General features: G+C 40.3%; 1 protein-coding gene across 1 annotated transcript; it reads left to right on the top strand.

Annotated features, from left to right (window-relative positions):
* Positions 1–968: 968 nt before the first annotated feature.
* Positions 969–14,180, top strand: MCUR1 (mitochondrial calcium uniporter regulator 1). Its single transcript, XM_083449610.1, has 9 exons — positions 969–1,610; positions 2,343–2,459; positions 2,931–3,034; positions 3,783–3,884; positions 4,345–4,386; positions 5,835–5,906; positions 7,262–7,315; positions 9,887–10,001; positions 10,553–14,180. The coding sequence occupies exons 1-9, from the start codon at positions 1,316–1,318 to the stop codon at positions 10,606–10,608; spliced, it is 957 nt and encodes a 318-aa protein (XP_083305736.1). The 5' UTR covers positions 969–1,315; the 3' UTR covers positions 10,609–14,180.
* The last annotated feature ends 5,193 nt before the right edge of the window (positions 14,181–19,373 follow it).

Raw genomic sequence — 19,373 nt, 5'->3', positions numbered from 1 at the left:
GTGTGGGTCGGAGAGATGGTATTGTCAGCCATCTTCCAATGCGCCCCCTAGTGGCCCCCTTGAAGACTAAATATCAAAGGAAATCTTCTAACATCTGGTAAAAGGCTCAGACTAAAAAGAAAACTGCATGAAAACTCATACATATAAAAAGTTACTGCCATTACTTAATGGTATTAAGAAATGTTTTAATTGAATATATACAAATAAATTGTAAACAGATAAGGACATTGGCAGGATTACTGCAACAACCTGCTGCTTCATGAGAGTAAATAAAGTAGATGAATAAAAGAATAAGTTAAGTTAATTTAGAATATGCAGGAAATGATAAATATAAATTTAAGGAACTGCAGAAAGAGGAGGAAGGTAGTCAAGTTTGGAACTGTTAAAATGACTGTAAAACTATTGAAACGTATATAACTGAAAATCACATTTAAAAAAAATATGTTTTAATTATTTCAATATGCTAAAGAGACAATAAACTGATTCTTCCTCACACCTGTGCATATCTTTTTACCTTTGCAATATACAGGGGTCATGTTTGCGGTATGAAATAAGATTGAGTAAGAAAGATCATAAACTCCCATCCTCGTTGCCACCTTTTGCAGCAATTCACTTCTCCCCAATGTTTAAAACTGAACCCAGAAGTTACTTCTGTAGACTGTGTGTTCTTAGCTGTGTGTCTATAAATATGGACACATATATAACTGAAAATAACAAATAATTTTTTTTTATACACACAGAGAGAGTGCATCCCCCCCCTAAAAAATGTTTAGGGGTACTCTCATTTTCCCTACTCATATTGAAATACTGCCCCTCAATGGGGCCAAACTTAGATTCACAAAATATTTAGGGGTATGCCTCTCCCTAGAAAAAAAAGCACTGTATACGAAAAACCCTGAAAGGGGTTTTTAAAACCTGGAAAGGTTTAAGCCTTGCTGTCCCCCCATTAAAGGTCATGGGAACAACCAGCGGGTTAGTTTTCTCCTTGGCAAACGTCAACCTCTGTCAGCGAGGCTGAGGGAGCTGAGCAACCGCCTCCCTCCTCCTCCTCCCAGTCTCCACCCCTGCGAGGAGCGCCGTGTGTCACAGAAGCAGCACCACTTGAAGTGGGTGGCGGCGCCTTTTCAGCACCCTCCGAAAAGAGCCCGTCTCCTCCCGCGGAGCTGCGGCTGGTCGAGGAGGGCGGAACATGTTTGTGCCGGAACCACTGCGCCGCTGGGTTGGGCAACCAGACGGAGGGAATGACGCGGCTACGAAACGACCAAGGCGAAGCAGCCCTTAGGCCTTGACCTCGAGCGGGAGGCGAAGCGGGGTGATGGTCAGAGGTCAGGCCGCGGCCGCCGCGGCGGTGAAGCGCGGGAGGAAGGGCTTTTTGGCTCCGCGAGGGCCGGGCGCCTTCGTTCTCCTCCCGTTCCTGCCGGGCCCCGCCCGCTCCCGCCGTTGCCTAGGAGACTGGAAGCGCACCGGCTCCCTCGCGCCGGGACTCGGGCGGGGCGGCGGCGGCGCGAGCTCGCCGGCGCGGGGCTCCTTCCCGGGAGGCCGGCGCGTCGCGGGGCTTCGCTTCCTCAGCTTGGGCGCGGGGGGCCGGTGCCCAGCCGCTGGGGCGCGAGGTGAGAGCGGTTGAAAGGCCAGCCCGGAGGGGAAGGGGAAGGGGCGAGGCTGGGGCTTCACGGCGGTTTCTGCGACTCGGTTTTCAGGGCTGCTGTCAAACTCGAGAGAAACGTTTGCCTCTTGAGCGCCGCCCCTGCTTACTTTGAGAATAAAATACGTAAATGTTTGTGAAATGTGTTTTAGTTTCAGGGCCCTGTTGCCCATCCAGTGCCGGATTTACGTACTGTATAAGCCAAAGAAGCTATATCTTAGGGCCCCACTCTATTGGGGGATCCCAACAAAATTTAAAGGAAAAAAAATCTGGATGTACATTTCCAAAATAGTTTTCTACATACAGAAAACAGTGTTTTCTGGGTTTCCCCAGAGTGGCTGGGGAAACCAAGCCAGATTGGGGGGGGGGGTATAAATAATAAATTGTTGTTGTTTGTTGTTGTGTAGGCCCCTATGATATAAGTAATTTAAGAAATTCAACACAAAAAACAGTGACAATTTGTTGTTGACAAAAGACAGCTGGACATATAAAGGGCCCCATTACCTTCAGTAGCTTAGGGCCTCATCAAACCTAAATCCGGCCCTGCCCATGTTGGGTGTTTGTGGTGGGGTTGGGGTTGGATCCTGTAGAGTTGTTCAGTAAACCAGGGGAGGGATTTGTAATTGCATATATCAGTTTGCTATTGTTCTACTGTTGACACTTAACTACTTTTATGCATTTTCCTTTTTAAAAAAATTAGATGTGAATATCCATGCATCATATCCACAACTTGAAAACAAGAGTAGTTTTCCCCCATCAGGAAACAGGAAGCTTTATTTTGACACCCATGCCTTTGTATGCCTTCTAGAAGAAAATGGTAATTCTTTTGCAGTGATTGTTAATATGTAAATTGTAAACATTGATATGAGTAACTGTGGATTCCACCCCCACCCCCCGCAAAAAAATCTGTATTTTCCTCTTCTGTCTGTGCCAGTACTTTCATGTAATTTTTGTGAAACTGTTGAATTTTCCTCATGTTCCAATATTGCAAAACTCTTTGGAGGACTAGATTTATTTATACTGCATTCCTAAACCCCTGCTAATGGGAGACTTCTGAGTACATGTCCATGATATTATGCTGTTAGATATGTACACTTGTATAGGACATCAAATCTTCATAGAGGCTCTAAAGAAGCTACAATCTTCCATTTTAAACTTGAGGCTGTTCTGTAAATAATTCCTACAGCAGCCTTTGTTTATGTGAGTGTTATGTTATATATGAAATGTATATAGCTAATGTTTAGCAACATATAGAGGTTTCTGAATTTTGCAATATTCTGTATTCTAGGATTCACTACTCAGCAGTCTGAGATTATTGTGTCTGCTTTAATAAACATCATAAATAACAACATGAATGTGATATACAAGGACATGGTCACAAAAGTGCAACAGGTATAAATGAATGTGGAAATTTCTTAAATATTTATTGTTAATTGCTGTTTTAAAAGCTGGAGCAAAAACAAATCCCTTTGTTGTTAGCAATTACGATATGTCCTTTCTAATAGCTTGATATTACTTCATTTTCTGTCCAGTGCTAAACCCCCTTACCTTTGCTGCACTACACCCAGTCAGGCAATAAGATTCTGACAGCAGGAGCCTGCAGTGACCCTTGGAAAGGGGTGGTTTCAGGGTGGGATGCCAGCAGCTGTGGATCCCCTGAGGGGTTTGATCATTGGTCTCCTCAGAAACACCAGTGTATGGTCTGGCTACTGATGTAAAAATTTTAATGCATGAACTGAATAGACTGCTTGAGTGCAAGTAACCTGTAGCTTTCTGGATGGTGTTGGATTCAAGCTCCAATCAGCCTCAGCTAGCAAGGACAATGATGAGGAACAATGGACATCTGAAGGGCCACAGGTTCCCCACCCCTGACCTAGTGCATTGTGCAATATGGTCTAGATGCTACTGCACAGTAAAATTTCTACCTTTCCACCCGTATTATCCCCATCCTTCTCTTCCTCTGAACATTAGTTGGGAAGAATGGGGGAAAAAACAGGGCTCTTTTTGAGTTTGGTTGGGTGCTGGATGAACCTTCAGACAGAGCAAAATTTCTGGAGTACTAGTTGAAAGATTTGCTGTAGAGGAAAACATCTTATTGGCATTGGTGATACTAGACTGAATTAACTTTTTTCTTTTAAAGGAAATTGCTCTTCAGCAGATAATGTCTCATATTGGTGGAGTGAAAAAAGACATGATTATTTTGGAAAAGAGTGAATTTTCAGCACTTCGAGCAGAAAATGAGGTAAAGGCAAACATCCTTGGTAAAACATCCAGGTTTATTTATCCAACATGCATTGGATAAAATTGTGAACCCCCTCAACCCACATCTAGCAGTAAGGGGAAATATTGTAGTTACTGCATTTTAATTAACCTTTGATTTAGTAAAGCATTTGGGATGTTTGGAAGAGGAAATATCACAGTAAAAGCAAGAATAGAAACCAGTATGTGGAGATGGCTTTTGAATTTAACAGGAACAACTTATTGGGTACAGTGTAGAGAAAATGAGTTGAACCCAATCCTTGCAAATAGGCAAAGTTGTTCACTGATGTTGGAGATATTATCTTTGGAATTCCAAAGTCTCCACTTGCTTAGTCCCTCTGTAACATATAAACAACCAATATGCATGCATCAATGTTTTTGTATCTTGTACTTATGTAGTTTTAACATGTATTCTCTCTCTTTTTAATGCAAAAATAAAAAAGAAAATAAAACTTCAACTTTACCAGCTAAGAAAGCAAGTAATGGTAAGATTTTTTGGACTTGAATAATATAACTACACTGAACATAGTATTCTAGTTAACCATGTCTGATCTTTCTGTAAGAAGATATTTTAAGACTACCACTGCTTTTGAACAAGTGTCAAAGGTGATGTTCTCGACTAGCTACCTGGTAATCCAGGAAGGAGCACAACACATGCACAATGCTAGATTCAGGATTTTTCTCCTGGGGGACACCTATGTACAGCATTAGTCTAGAAAACTGAACCACATAAAAGACGACTGCAGGGGATGGGCTTATGACCCATCGTAGCTGCTTTCTTTTGAGCCAACATACGAAATGGAAAAAATCTTATCTGGCTTGCCTTTTAATCCAAGCTGGAAAAGTTGGGTTCATAGTACGTGTCTCTCCCTTTGAGACTAACCCAAGCTTCTTTCTGGGCCTGAGGCTGGTGAACTTCAGCAGTATCTCTATTTATAGTGTTTTGATACTGATTTTCAGACCGGACCTTTCAGAGCAGTTTACATAAGGTTTTGATTGCTGTTTTTAAAGTATAATACAACAAAAACAGGATAATGGATCATAAAAGAACTAAAAGCCTAATGAAATGGATTTTAAAGCGCAATAAAACAGAGCTAATTCTCTCATCCCTAGACACATGCAGTCCTGTGGCCTGAGGTTTGGGGTAGTTATTGTTGAGAGGTAGAGCATGGCAATAGCAACCATCTTTCTTGAGACAAGCATGTGCATGAAGGGATGCCCTTTGGATGTGCTCCCTTGCCCTCTTTTTGTTCACTTCTTTGTCTTCCTTGCAGTATTATTGCTCTGCTCTTGTCACACCACTTTCTTCAGTTAAGTTCTCAATGTAGCCTGTATCCCCTTTTGGGGACAAAATGGTTTTTTCTCGGTAGTGAAAACACTTTAATTGTATAAAACAGTGGAATTTCGTGAACTCCTGTTTATGTGTAGTATGTTGTGCACCTTTTATGGTGGCATTGTCGGTTCGTTGGAACCATTGTTTAGGTGTTACTCTATAAAATACCATCTCACTGAGCTGAACCATTTATAGCTGCTAAATAAGTAACTCGCTGACTGGTGTTTCTGTAACTGAGGTAACAGGAAGTTGTGTAATAGCTGCAGTCACTGTGTTTTGAGCTCAGAATTATGGCAGCTAATTTTTAAAGTTGGATGACTTTTTGTCAGATAGACCCTGACTAGCTGTATTGATACAAGGATCTAGAGTCACCCATAATCTTTATAAACATTTGAGTATAGTTCCCAGTTAGGCACTCTTGCTGTCCTTGGTATTGTGGGAGTTCAGTTGCAGAAAGAGCTTGGTAGGGCTGAATTCCCCCCCTGCTCCCAAACATCTGAAATAAACCAGTGTAGGCAATGATGGACAGCTGAAAGCAGTAGTGCTTTACTTAAGAAATTAAGAATTTGTATGTCCATTTATTGTTTAATCATTCTGTAGGATGAAGTTTCCAAAGTTCGTACAGACAGCAAGCTAGATTTCAACTTGGAAAAGAGCAGAACAAAAGAATTGGTATGTAGTCTTTCTTTAAGATTTATTTATGTATTATATTTATGTCCCATTTTTTTCCACCAAGTCGCTCAAAGGAGGTGTACATGGTCACCTCCTTGCACACATTTTATCTTCACAACAACCCTGTGAGGTAGGGTTAGGGTGACAGCAATTGACCCAAGGTCACCCAGTCAGCTTCATGGCTGAGTAGGAATTTGAACCCTGGTCTCCCAGGTCATAGTCCAACACTAACCATTACATCACACTGGTTGTTCAGAAACTGTCATGCTGTATGGTTTAACTTTAGGCAAAGTATTATTTTTAATCTGTTAGCCTTTTTGCCTTAAGAATTACAGCAGTCATCTGTGGGAATGGTGGTGTAGTGTAGAGTGATTAGACATAATGCTGGATTTAAAACAAGATTCGTTTGTAGAATGTCAATCTCTAGCAAAATATTTTTTAAAATTGACGTGTTTACACTTTAGGATCTTGATGAGTGTTTCGTAACACTGAACTCTGTCAGTACTGCATTTTTTTATAAGAAAACTTGTCTTTTGCCATCCTGTAAATGCTTCATAACAAGCAACGTCCAAAAATAACCTCTGGCACGTATTGAGGAGCATTTGTAATTCATTGTAGGTTTGTAAGCGTTGAATGTTAAATCTCAACAGCTGATATTTTGGGTGATGGTTAACTTGCTATGTTTGCATGGCCATCACATGGGGGTAGAGAAACACACACAGGGTCAAATGCAGCCTTCCAGACCTCTTCATCAGGCCCATTGAACTCTGTCCAGACAATGCCCCTCTTCTCCCCCCGCCCTCCGCCATATCTCTCATCAGCAACCCTCCTCAAGTACTTTTGCCTGGCTAGATTGTGTCCTTTAACTTTAGGTCTTCTTGCTTCTCTGGATGGAGGTGTGTGTAAATATAAACTTCGGATTTTTGTACAGCTGGGAGGCAGCTTACTGTATAAAAAAGCAAAACACCTGTTGCCCTGCCCGCTTTTGCCTTTGGCCATGCCACCTTTGTCATGTGAGTCCTGGAAGGTTTGCGACAAGGGAACATGGTCCTTGCTCTGGAAAAGGTTATCTACCCCGACACAAAAGAATCAGAGAATTGTAGAGTTGGAAGGGACCCTAAGGATCATCTAGTCGAACCCCCTGCAATGCAGGAATATGCAGCTGAGCCATACAGAGATCAAATCTACAACCTTGGCATTATCAGCACCATGCTCTAACCAACTGAGCTATATTGCAATGAGCAGTAGAAGTTGTTTCAGTAATACTGGAAGGTGGGTTAACATTCATAGATGCGCATGAATGAAAGGTGTTGGTTATTTTACACGGAAGGTAATCCATTGTTCTTAAATTTCAGTATTCGCTTAATGAGAGGAAACAGTTGAAAATGAGAACAGAAGTAGTGGAATTGGTAAGAACGATGAACTTAATGCTTGATCCGGGTAATAGTCCTCTTCACATCTGTTGTATAGGCTTACATGCATACCACCATTATGGGAATGGCATTTAAATATCCATGTGGTAGAAGTAGAAATAAGTGCAAAATGGCAGTTAACTGGTGCTTAAAGTTCGATATTGAATTGCTATTAAAACCATGTAAGCACAATGGGTTGAATCCAGCGCTGCTGGTGTGTGAGCAGAATGGACTTCTCCTAGGTCTATGCTGGATTCAACTCAATATGAAACATGAAGCTTAGATGGGTTTGAAGCATGCAAAACTGGAAGATTAATTTTATGCACAGTCAGCCTTAATTTTTTTGTATATTTCAGAATTTTGGATTTGGACAAATATCTTAAGTATTTGCTTGTGAATTAAGCCCAGTAAGTTAGTGCAGTACTGTACATGTTCAAGTATATTTTAACTCACCAGATTAATTCATAATACAAACATACTGTATTTTTCCTTCTATAATACGCCCCCATGTATAAGATGCCCCCTATTTTGGGGGACTCCAATTTAAGAAAATGGGGGGAGATGGCCCCCATGTATAAGACACCCCCAAATTTTGGACATTGTTTTTTAAGAAAAAAAATCTAGTCTTATACACGGAAATATGGCATATCCACTAGCAATATGAATGAAAACCTCACAGATTTTTGAGAGTTTCTAGTAAAAAATATTTGAAGTGAATGTGGCTAGTCACCTAACTACACACTTACCCTGAATTCTATAAAAGATCCCAATGAAATATATACAGTAATTATTTGAAGTAGCCATGTTTGAGATATGAATAGAGAAAAAGCATAAGCCATCTGGTGTGCTTCTGTTGTCAGTGGCTTAGCCTCAATGCGCTGTTTACAATTCTAACTTTTTCCTCTTGGGAGCTACCTGTAGCCTGAATAACACCACCATCGTTCCTTTTGCATTTACTGAGCCTTTTGGGGGCATATAGAAGGAGGCATAATTGCAGATAGTGTGCTTTCCTTGGCACTGTCTCTGTTTGAACATGAGATGCTTTAAGTATGTGGAAAGGGTGCTTTTATGTGTGTGAAAATAAATCAAATTGGGCTTGTTTCTGCTTGTTCAGTATTTGCGTGTAGGAAGCATTTATTACAATCAAACTAGCCAACAATGAAAATTTAAAAAAAAAAACATTTTTTCTTTAAAAATCTAAGCATGCAGGTTCAGTTTTAATTACATTTACTCTGAAGTATGTCCCATTTGAGATTAAAAGAGATTACGTCCAAAACAAATGACTTAAAATTGCAGCCATAAATAAATGATCTACTGCATCTGTTTCAAACAGAAGGTGAGATTTGCCTAAGGTGCCCCGCCGGTGGAAGCTGTGCACACAAACTTACACAGCAGGGTTTCCCCACTTCTCCTCCTGCATTCCCTTCCCCCCAAAAAATTGGCTTGCAGGGATTGAGAGAACCCCTGGAACAGTGTAAAAGGAAGGGTGAAAGCTAGAATGCTTGCGCAGATGAAACATTCATAAAAGTGTAACCTTTAAACCTGCCCAGAGAATCTTTTTTCAGCTCAGCTTGGAGATAGTGAAGGTTGAAGCGGGGGCATTTTCCCATGTGTAACATGCACCTCCATCCATCAGCTACAGCTCTTCCCCTTAAAAAGTGCTCTTCCTATAACAGCAACATTCACATTGGGGTGGGGGTGTTACTCCATCCATATATAGAAACATTTTAACTGCTTAGGTTCTTATTTTGTTTTTTGGGTATTCTCCGAGAAAGCTAATTGGATGATACTACTAGGTTAGGCACACAAGCTATATAGTGGAGCGGGGGGAGCCTCTGACCCATTGGCTAAAGATACTCTGCCACACTGGACTTTCCCTGGCTCACAGTCCTCAGTGGTCCTGTTCTAACTATCATGCTGGCAAAACAGTGTGTGTTATCCCTGTTTTGTGAGGCCAGTCAGCTTCAGTGTTGAGTGGTAGAAGTGGCTTCACTCCTGCAGTGGCATCTAGAAGTAGATCACATTGGTAAAGCAACGGCAGAGTGATTTGCTCTGCTTTGGTGGCCTGATTGCCTATTGCTTCCATCCCGCAAGGTGAGATAGAAATCCTGTTTCTTACTGCACAGCATGGAAGTGAGGTTTGTGTGTGCATTATAGTTTTAGCAGAAGTGACTTTTTAAGCTAATTCCCAAGTGGAGTGGAGAGAATCTATCAATAAGTGTCCAACCATAATATAATGTTGGACACAAGCAACTGGCAGAGTATTGCAGAAAATAAAAACCTTGCCTTCATCAGAAAAAGAGCTTTGGGGAGGGGGAAATTGCAGAAGCAGCCCAAAGACGACTGAGCATGTTTAGTGGGCATGGAATACTGCCTGCATGTTGGGGAGAGGGAACAGAAGATCACGGTGAGAGAGAGTGCAATGGAGGAGCTGGAATGCTGAAGGGGGAGCAACATTTTGTTGGATGGTCTCACTCTGTTAAAAGTTACAGTACTGTATTGCTTTTTAGAGATGTGAATACAGTGTTTAAACTATTGAGATATTGTTCCCTTTTTCCTTTTTCAAAGCATGCACAACAGGATAGAGCTTTAACACAGACGTACAGGAAAATAGACACTGAAGTTGCAGGCCTGAAAACAATGCTTGAATCGCACAAACTTGACACCATTAAATATTTAGCAGGTATGTAGTTCTGTCATGGTGCAGATGCTTAGTAACTGTCTCGGTTGTCTGGTACTCATATGCACGTGTTTCATATTCTTTGTATCAAGTGTGACGGCTTTTGGTGTCTAAGAGTTACTAATTATCTAGTGGAGTTGTATCCATTGATTTTAGGACATGGATACCTCTTGTTAGTATCTGGATATTAGCATTTTTTGCTGCTGTTGTGTGCAGCTGGAAAGCTTGGAAAGCCAACACCACGCTGACCCTTTTAATTTTCTTTCCACACTAGTGCAAGGAAAAGTCCAGGGTGGGGGCACACACATAAGAGCAGGCACAGCAAGCCCCGTGACTCTTTTGCCAGGGGCACGTGCCCCATCTCGCCCCTGCCCCCTTGATCTAGCCTGAATCATGCAAATCCTATCGGTTTCCATGTTGTCTAACAGTGCAGGCAAGATCCAAGTAAAATGATTAAGTGTTAAAAATACTTTTCTTTACCCAGACTTTCATTTTCAAAAGGATTAAAATCTGACAATATGCATTCTTTCTTCTCCACCCTTATTTTCTTCCAGGTTCAGTATTTACATGCCTTACAGTCGCACTGGGGTTTTACCGTTTATGGATATAACAAAGCATCCCTCTTGAAAGGACTTGTACTGTCTTGCCTTACCAAAAAAACAACAACACAACCCTACGAAAAAGTATTGTCACTTTATTGAAATAATGTAGTCTTTACTTCAGAGTCACTGCCATTCTATTTATTTGTTTATAGACTACAGAATGTAGCCAAAGAGTGTGCCTCAAAACAAATGTAAGTACTGAAATACTGATAGAAACGTAGCCTGGAATCACAGGCAACTGTATTTTGCACATCACAGCCCACTCATCTAAATTTTTGTGTGCCTCTGGGCTATTGTAAAACTAAAATGTCAGGTTATAAACATATCAAGCATGATAAGTTATAGTAGAATGTACTAGGGTTTTATATGTCAAGTACCAAGGGAGGAAAAAAATACAAGCATTCTTTTTGACACCATTCCTTCAGAGGTGAAAAATTATTTAATTAAATTGCAAGTTATCTTTCCACTAGTGTTGATAAAACACTATGGGTGGAATTCAACATCACACTTTTCCAATCGTTCTATCTGCGCAATTGTTCCAGTCTGCCAGATGGAACAATGCCTCCCCCTCTGCACCCCACACACTTACTGTTTGGGAATTCTCCTGGTCTCCCCAGAACCAATTTTGGGGATCACAGGGAGAGGGGGGCAAAGCCCCGTTGTGCAAACAAAAATCCTTGCACAGGGCTTCCACAGATGGGGTTGGTTAGTTGAATCGCACCCATTGTAAATATTTTATTGTACTTTAATAGATTGGCAGGTTTTATTGTGGTCTGCTGTTGTAAAATTCCGTCCAAATAATAATGTTTTACGAGCAGATGTAGAAATATCATGTTCATAAGCAAATGCCAAAGAAACGATAGACTAGAAACCACCACATGCTAGCCGTTACCTTGATATAAAAGTGGAAAAAATAAAGCTCACTGAGATACATGAGCTTTTTATATAGGCACTGAAAATTTCTTGGTTGATAGAAGAGAGTGACCTCCATTCAAAAATTTAGGAAAAATAAGGTAGAGTTCATTGAGGGAAAATAAGAAGCAGATAGTGCAGTCTTATACATATCTACTTAAAACCACTTAGAAGGCATTTTGGCAAGTAAGCAGTGTATAAAGTAGTGATAATCATATTAATAGTAAGTTCTGTTGATCAGTGGAGCATGAAAGCAAACTCAGATGCAGCTCAGTAGTAGGAAAATTCACTAGAATGATTGTCTTATTTTGTGAGGTGTCTTGAACAGTTTGAAAATATTAATAAGTACTTCCTAGTGTTGCTATTATTGAGGATTATCTATGTGTAGACTAATGGCTGATGCATGTAACCTTCTTTTTTTTTAGAGCAAGCCATTCTAAATAATAAAAAAATTGTAGTAGAACTGGGAATTGCAGCTAGAACATATTTTTTAGGTCACAGTTCTCAAATACTTACCTGAAAATTAGTTCCACTGAGATTAGGAGAACAGACTTGCGTATAATTGTTCTGACCCAGAGACGCTTGTGTATAAACTGCCTGCAGAGACTGCCAAAAAATTTTGAAAGTTGGTTTAGCGAGGAAAGCAACTAAAAATATGATTAATAATAATAATTCAGTGCTCTGGTAACCTTAGTGTTAGATTACTGCAATGCGTTATATGTAGGGCTGCTTCTGAAAATGGTTTGGAAACTTCAGTTAGTGCAGAATTCAGCAGCCAGGTTGCTCACCGGGGCAAGATGGCTTGAGCATATTGCTCTGATCCTGGTCCAACTGCATTGGCTACCAATTAGTTTCTGGGCCCAAGTCCTGGTTTTGACCTATAAAGCCTTAAACGGCTCAGGACCGCAATACCTCAAGGACCGCCTCCTTCCATATTAACCTACCTGGACCCTGAGATCATCTTCTGAAGCCCTTCTTCATGTGCATTCTCCACGAGAGATCCAGAGGATGGAAACACGCAAATGGGCCTTTTCTGCAGTGGCTCCCTGTTTGTGGAATGCTCTCCCCAGGGAGGTTCGCCTGGTGCCTTCATTACACACCTTTAGGGGCCAGGCCGAAACTTTCCTCTTTAACCAGACTTGGGGTGACTGACGTTCAGTGCCCTTTTAAAATGTGTTTTTTTTTGGGGGGGGGTAGTTATTGGGTTGTTTCTGTTTTTATTTTGATTCTATGTTTTTATATTGTGATTTTAGCCTGCGAACCACCCTGAGACCTGCGGGTATAGGGCGGCATAAAAATTTGATAAAATAACAATAACAACAATTATACAGAATAGATACATCCCCGAACAGAAGGAAATACATGGAATGGGCCGTAAGAGTTTGCTGGAGTAAGCACTTTCTGTAGTGGCACCTCTCAATACCACTCATTTTCTATGCTTAACCATCCCCATTTCAGTGACTGAAATGTTAGTACTGCCTCCAGAAAGAGTTTAAGTCACATACTTAGTTTGCTTCAATACATCCCCCCCCCCCCGTTTAGTTACTGTATAGCAACCAAGCAGGATTTGCTAAATAATACGAGTGAATATTCAACATGCCAAAAAAGTAAGCACTGAAGATATTGACCTCTTTTTTGTTGTTGCCAATATGCTGCATGCACAATGGTTTTTTTTAAAGAATTACATAACTGCAACCTGATCCAAAGCCTCTTTATATTGTAAGCTGATATATTGTACAAGCACTTCCAACTAAATTCCATCTAATATAAACCAGTGGCAAAGAATATTTTGTAAACAGATATCTTCCTGGACCAAGATACCCTAAAAAGCTTACTTGGTTATAGTTTAGTTCTAGTTAATATAAATCCTTCATATTTAGGCTTAACAGTACCTATGATCTTGTATGTAGCTGTTTAGAATTATATCCCATTGATTTCAGTGGAATGTACTTTTGAGCAAGATGTTTAAAATCACACCCTGATGTCCCATGGAAGTTTGGGGATTTTGTGAGACCTAATTCCAAGTAACCATGTTTAACACTGGGCTCTACATTGATTTTTAGAATACTGTGCTGAATTACATTAGAAGCTTACTTTGGTATAGAGGGGTGGGGGAGATTAATATTTTTATCTTTGACACTGTCTTGGTGTATGTATGTGTTAGATGACTGCATCATGTTTATTTTCTTTCAGAACCTTGTGATCCCAAGTAAGCATTGAGGTTCTGAGATATAAATGGGGATGGAAGGATAACACTTTATTGCTTCATTGGCATTTTTAAGGAGATCCTCTGTGCTTTCCCGCTCCTTTTCTATACTTTGCTTTCTGTCCTGATGCTAAAGCACCTTAATCCACATAGACCCAAAAAGTTTATTTGTTTGGATAATCAACTTAGGTTGCTTCTTTTCTCTGTTTATTTAAACAAGCTTTATTGCAAGCAAAGATCCAGCTACCAAGCCCTGATGTATTGTTTCTTACTTTCCAACATGGTGTGTAAGGTTCATGTGTGAAAACCACAGGTTTAGTAAACAGGTGTTTAATGGTTAAACCTGTGTTTTGAGAAATATACTACATATATATAGAGAGAGAGAGAGACAAAGGTTAGAAACATGGATTGACTTAATGCCAGAATATTTCTTTGTGAAATAAACTTTTAAACATGAATATATTATTCAGGATAATGTGGTCTTTTTCCTTAGTATTATATACTGTCTGTATCTTCCCCAACTTAGTGCCCTTCAGATCGTTTGGATTACAGTATCCATCAGACCCAGTCAACATCTCCAATAGTTATAGGAATGACAGAATTTTTTTTTGTCCAATCCACTTTTATTGTACTAGCCATTGGCCATGGCAAATCTGAATCAAAAATAATTACCAGCAAAGGGATGCCTCACCAAAATATCTGGAGGACACCAGGTTGGGAAAGGCTGGACTTGATTTAATTTTGGAATTTAAATTCCTTGTATCTCTATAGAATTCTCATCACTTTGTGTGCATAATGTAGGTTTACATACTTTTGCTGTGGTGAAATCTATAAAGTTGATTTCTATTCCTCTTTAATGCATATGTTCATTTTAGGAGAGCAAAGCAAAGATATATTTTTTTAACCCATTTAAATTTTCGGTACAAACTATTAATTTGTCTCAGTTGTGGGGCAGCTGAGAGATGCCGTGGAAATGTGATGTTGAAGTCTTTCCCCAACTCTGGTGCTCACAGTTAACCTAGGAAAAATAGCGCCCCTCCAGAAAGGGCAGATAGACTAATTGCCATTTGGTGTGGAGCTTCTTACTTAGTGCTCCAGTTTTATCTCTTTGTGTTCCATTTGTGCTCCAGGTTTATCTTTTTGCTCAGATGCAAGAACTGCAGAGGGGCTGGAGCAAGAGTAATGAATGCCAATTGTGCAAGATCTGTTCTGGCAGATCCTATCTATGGTCAATTTTAGTTCAATTGAATTAAAGCACATGGTGGGATATGAAAGTTTTTCTGAAAAAACTGAATCATTGGAAATTGCAATAGATAAAAGTAAGGATCAAATTTTCCAAACTGGTTAACTTGTTGGCTCAGTAGTGATGTGCTCCTCATTAGAAGCCTATGGGATTGTGAAAACTGGGTAAACATGAAGCAAGGCAGACATGGGGAACCTGTGTCCTTCAGATGTTGATGGACTTCAACAACTCCAGCCAGCATAGTGACTGGTCAGGGATTACCAAGCCCTAGAGGAAGATGTATAACTGAATAGTGTATTCAAACATATTGAATATTGTGCAGTGCTGTATGTACATTATTACTCTGCTGACCTATTACTTGCATTTTCCATAGTAACACTGAAGACAGGAATGCCTGAGAAAATGTTCCTACACTCTATGGAGGGAAGGCGAGTATTGACTTGCACTGTAATAACAAAGCACCCCCCTTGGTTGAATGGTTCTACTTAATCTGTGCCACTGCCACCATTCAGACTCTCTCCTTTCCGCTAAACCCTTACCAATAACCTTGTAACTGTGGGGTACAAGCATAGTACAAAACCTGTCATATACAATTATATATTTAACAAAGGTGTGTATGTTTATTACAAAATTAGGACAAGCTTATCTGGCTGTTTTAAATAGTACTGTATCATTAAATGAGTATGAACTACAGTGGTGCCCCGCAAGACGAATGCCTCGCAAGACGGAAAACCCGCTAGACGAAAGGGTTTTCCGTTTTGGAGGTGCTTCGCAGGACGAACTTCTCTATGGGCTTGCTTCACAAGACGAAAATGTCTTGCGATTCCTGGGGGTTTTTTCCGCTCCCCACCCCCTTTTTCTAAGGCACTAAGCTGCTAATAGCCTTTTAGCAGCTAATCCCCTAATCCCTTAAACCTCTAATAGCCGCTAATAGCTGCTAATAGCGCTAATCCGCTAATGGGCTTGCTTCGCAAGACGAAAAAACCGCTAGACGAAGAGACTCACGGAACGGATTCTTTTCGTCTTGCGAGGCACCACTGTATGTTAACTTGTTACTGTCAGTTTATATGCCAACAGCTTATATTCAACTATTAATGTTAAGCTAAGGTGGTTTTAAGGAAGCAGCTAGTTACCCTATAAAAATTGCCCTTTCTACCCACCCCTCCACCCCAGTCAAGCCTCACCAACACTATAACTGAGGGCTCTGCTGGAAGCCTCTTTCCCCAACCCTTTACTGACCTATTGAAATTCAACTTTGCCTTTCTGTACTTGCCCTGGAAGTGGTAGTCATCCCTCTGGTGTTTCTACTGCCAGACACCAGTGACCTATACTCCAAACTGCTTCTCACTTCTCCTCTAAGCACTGCAGGTTCTCCCTGGTTTCTTCAGCCTAAAACAGCTTAGTCTCTTCAGCTATACCCAGCAAGTCATAGGCCACCAAGCAACTCCATGTGCATCTTAGGTCTTCCGTCTTCTCCAATCATCTTTTGCTATCTTCTTCTTCTGGCTGACTCCACAAGCACCAACAACTCCCAACTCTCCTCTGCTGACCAGCACTTCTTCTGGCCCCTCCAGTTCCAGCCAACCACACTAACTGAAAATTCCAAACCTGCCCCCAACAATCAAAATATGCAAACCTTATATACTTTGCATACTGAGAATTCTAATGCCAACCCTTCCTCACAGCTGTCAGTTAAGGCCCCAAGCGACAAGTTAAACTTACATTCATCAGACCAGACAGAAACCCTCCAACATCAAATACACTTCAATGTACATTACGTTACAAATGTCAGAGCACATTGCACAATTTCCATTAAAACTTAATTCAGATAACAGGATTTCTTCACACATTCATTCTGAAACTGTTTACTGTGCTTTTTACCCTTCCCCAAACTTAACACGGAGATTGCAATAAAAATACAAAAAATAATAATAATGAAAAAAATGTTACATTGAAAAAATACAAAAGAGAGACATTACACATACTTCTGTAAATCAAGAAAATCTTTAATAAAAATATAAAAACAAACACAGAGATCGCAAGAATATATAGTATAACAGTACAAAATAAATAGTCGAACTAGAAACATGCTGAATGAAGCAGCAGACCCATAAAAGCAATTGACCAGACCAATGTAGTGCCAGAAAAACAAACTCCATTAAGCCAGCAGATGAAGACATTGGAAGCCAGATGAAAAGAGAAGACTTCCCATGTCACCTGAAGAAAACAGTCAGGCAAATCTCCCTGCCAAAGTTCAATAGGTGGGGCACAACTGCAAAAAATGCCCAGTAGCTGATGGTCACCCACTTAACCACTACAGGCATTCAAATAAGGTTCCCTGCTTACTGTTTTGGCTGCCATACAAGGTTCATGCAGAAATAAGTGATCTTCAGGGTGCCTGTAGTGAAAACCAGACCTTGAATTGGGCTTGGAAATAGCACAGTTTCTTTAAAACTAGCGTAATATATTCACAATAGTGAGTTCCTGCCAACAGCTCGGCTGCCATGTTCTAGAACAGTTGAAAGTTTCTGAACCCTTTTAAAAAGCATTCCCATAAATAGCACATTACAGTACTAAAGCCTGGATGCTACTAAAGCATGGACAACTGCCCAGATCATGCCATAGTTGGAGGGTATAAAGCAAGTGTACCAAGTCGGAAAAATCTTGGTACAAGCTCAGCATAACAACATGAATTTAGAGACAGTAGAAATACTGGAAGTATTTTAACCATTGAGCTCTTTCACATGAGTAAAAACAATAATCTTGAAATGAAAATCAATTGCGTATTGAATATTTCAAGAAGTATTTACTATAACTATTTTTATGTTGCCTTTCAAGAATAATTCCTAGTTTGGGACAAATACATTCAGCGTCTAGATTCTTTTGTATTCACTTAGCTTTTTGTTGGGCCTGTCTTATTAATAAACAAGAGATAGGGATGTGCTCCCAGAAACAAACCTGGATCTCATGTGCACATGTATCTTCAGATTAGTGGGCAAAATCAATAATTGTATACAGTAATGTAATCAGGGGTTTCACTGAAAAGAAACTTTCTATATAAAAGAGTTTTTGTTTTTACTGAAAAGAAGAAACCAAGGCAACTGGTAGAGGCATGAAAATAGAACAGATGGGCCAATTCGCTGATCGGTTTAGCAAATCCGGTGTGTTGATGGTCTTTACCCATTATAGAATGACAGCACAGCATTTTGGAACTGACGTGTAATGCAAGTTCCACACACTATTCAATTGTAGTTGGTCAGCTTTCCTGTTAAGACTAAAAAAACAGTATGTTCTATGCAACATTGAAATTAAACAACTGGTCCGTTTCCCCACTCCGATATAGCTACTCAAAATTAACATTACATCATGAAACACATTTTTATTTACTGTGCTTAGAAGATGTTGTCAGCAGCCTTCGATGATAATTACGGTATGTTACACTTACATCCCATTTTTCCTCCAAAGATCTCAGTATTGTGTACATGGTTCTCCTCCCTGTTTTAGGCAGATGCATGGAATGGAATGGAATTTTGAATCCAGATTATGATCCAGAGCCAGTGTGGTGTAGTGGTTAAGAGCGATAGACTCATAATCTGGGGAATCGGGTTTGTGTCTCTGCTCCTCCACATGCAGCTGCTGGGTGACCTTGGCCTAGTCACACTTCTTTGAAGTCTCTCAGCCCTACTCACCTCACAGAGTGTCTGTTGTGGGGGAGGAAGGGAAAGGAGAATGTTAGTTGCTTTGAGACTCCTTTGGGTAGTGATAAAGCGGGATATCAAATCCAAACTCTTCTACTTGCGATGGCAGAAATATTTTCAAACTGTTATGGTAAGAAGCTAATGAAAGAAGCAGGGAATGAGTGGGAAAACTGAGATAAAAGAACACAGTGTTTTTAATTATCTTAATGGCCATCATTTTTCATTCTGTGGGCTCACCAGTTTGCCTTCCAGCTCTGAAATCTTTGTGATTACATGGAAGAACTGGGTCACTTGGCTGAGGTGCGGGTTTATTGTTCTAGGTCAGGCTGCTGGTTGACTTTTAAGTGTTTGTGTGTGTCTTCCTAGTGGATGAGCAAGGGAAAGCAAAAGCAGACTTCAAAGCCAGGTCTAAGAGAAGCAGCATTGTTAAATATATGTTGATTTATAAATGTAGCTCACCTCAAAAATCACAGCGTAACCTTCAGAAAAATGATCACTCTTTAAACGGAGAGAGCAAATGCAAAACATTTTTTCTTGCTTTATGACGTTTTACGTTCAAAATGTAACTGTCTTTCCATGTGTGTCCTGTGAAACCTGAAAATTTAGTAGTTTATCTGCAGAGGATAGTGACCAACTAGGCAGTCGGAAGTAGTATTGTCCAGTCTTCTGTATTTTTAACAGCTGGATAGCAGCAGGAATGCGAAAGCTAATTTC

This window comes from Podarcis tiliguerta (assembly GCF_965153285.1).
Source record: "Podarcis tiliguerta genome assembly, chromosome: 7".
In the NCBI taxonomy this organism is placed as follows: Eukaryota; Metazoa; Chordata; class Lepidosauria; order Squamata; family Lacertidae; genus Podarcis; species Podarcis tiliguerta.
This window is presented reverse-complemented; position numbering and strand designations above follow the sequence as displayed.

Coding starts and splice junctions, on each gene's coding strand:
- MCUR1 (XM_083449610.1), top strand. CDS start 1,316: ATGGTCAGAGGTCAGGCCGCGGCCGCCGCGGCGGTGAAGCGCGGGAGG. Junction 2,460..2,930: donor ATGCCTTCTAGAAGAAAATG/GTAATTCTTTTG, acceptor TCTGTATTCTAG/GATTCACTACTCAGCAGTCT. Junction 3,035..3,782: donor TGGTCACAAAAGTGCAACAG/GTATAAATGAAT, acceptor TTTCTTTTAAAG/GAAATTGCTCTTCAGCAGAT.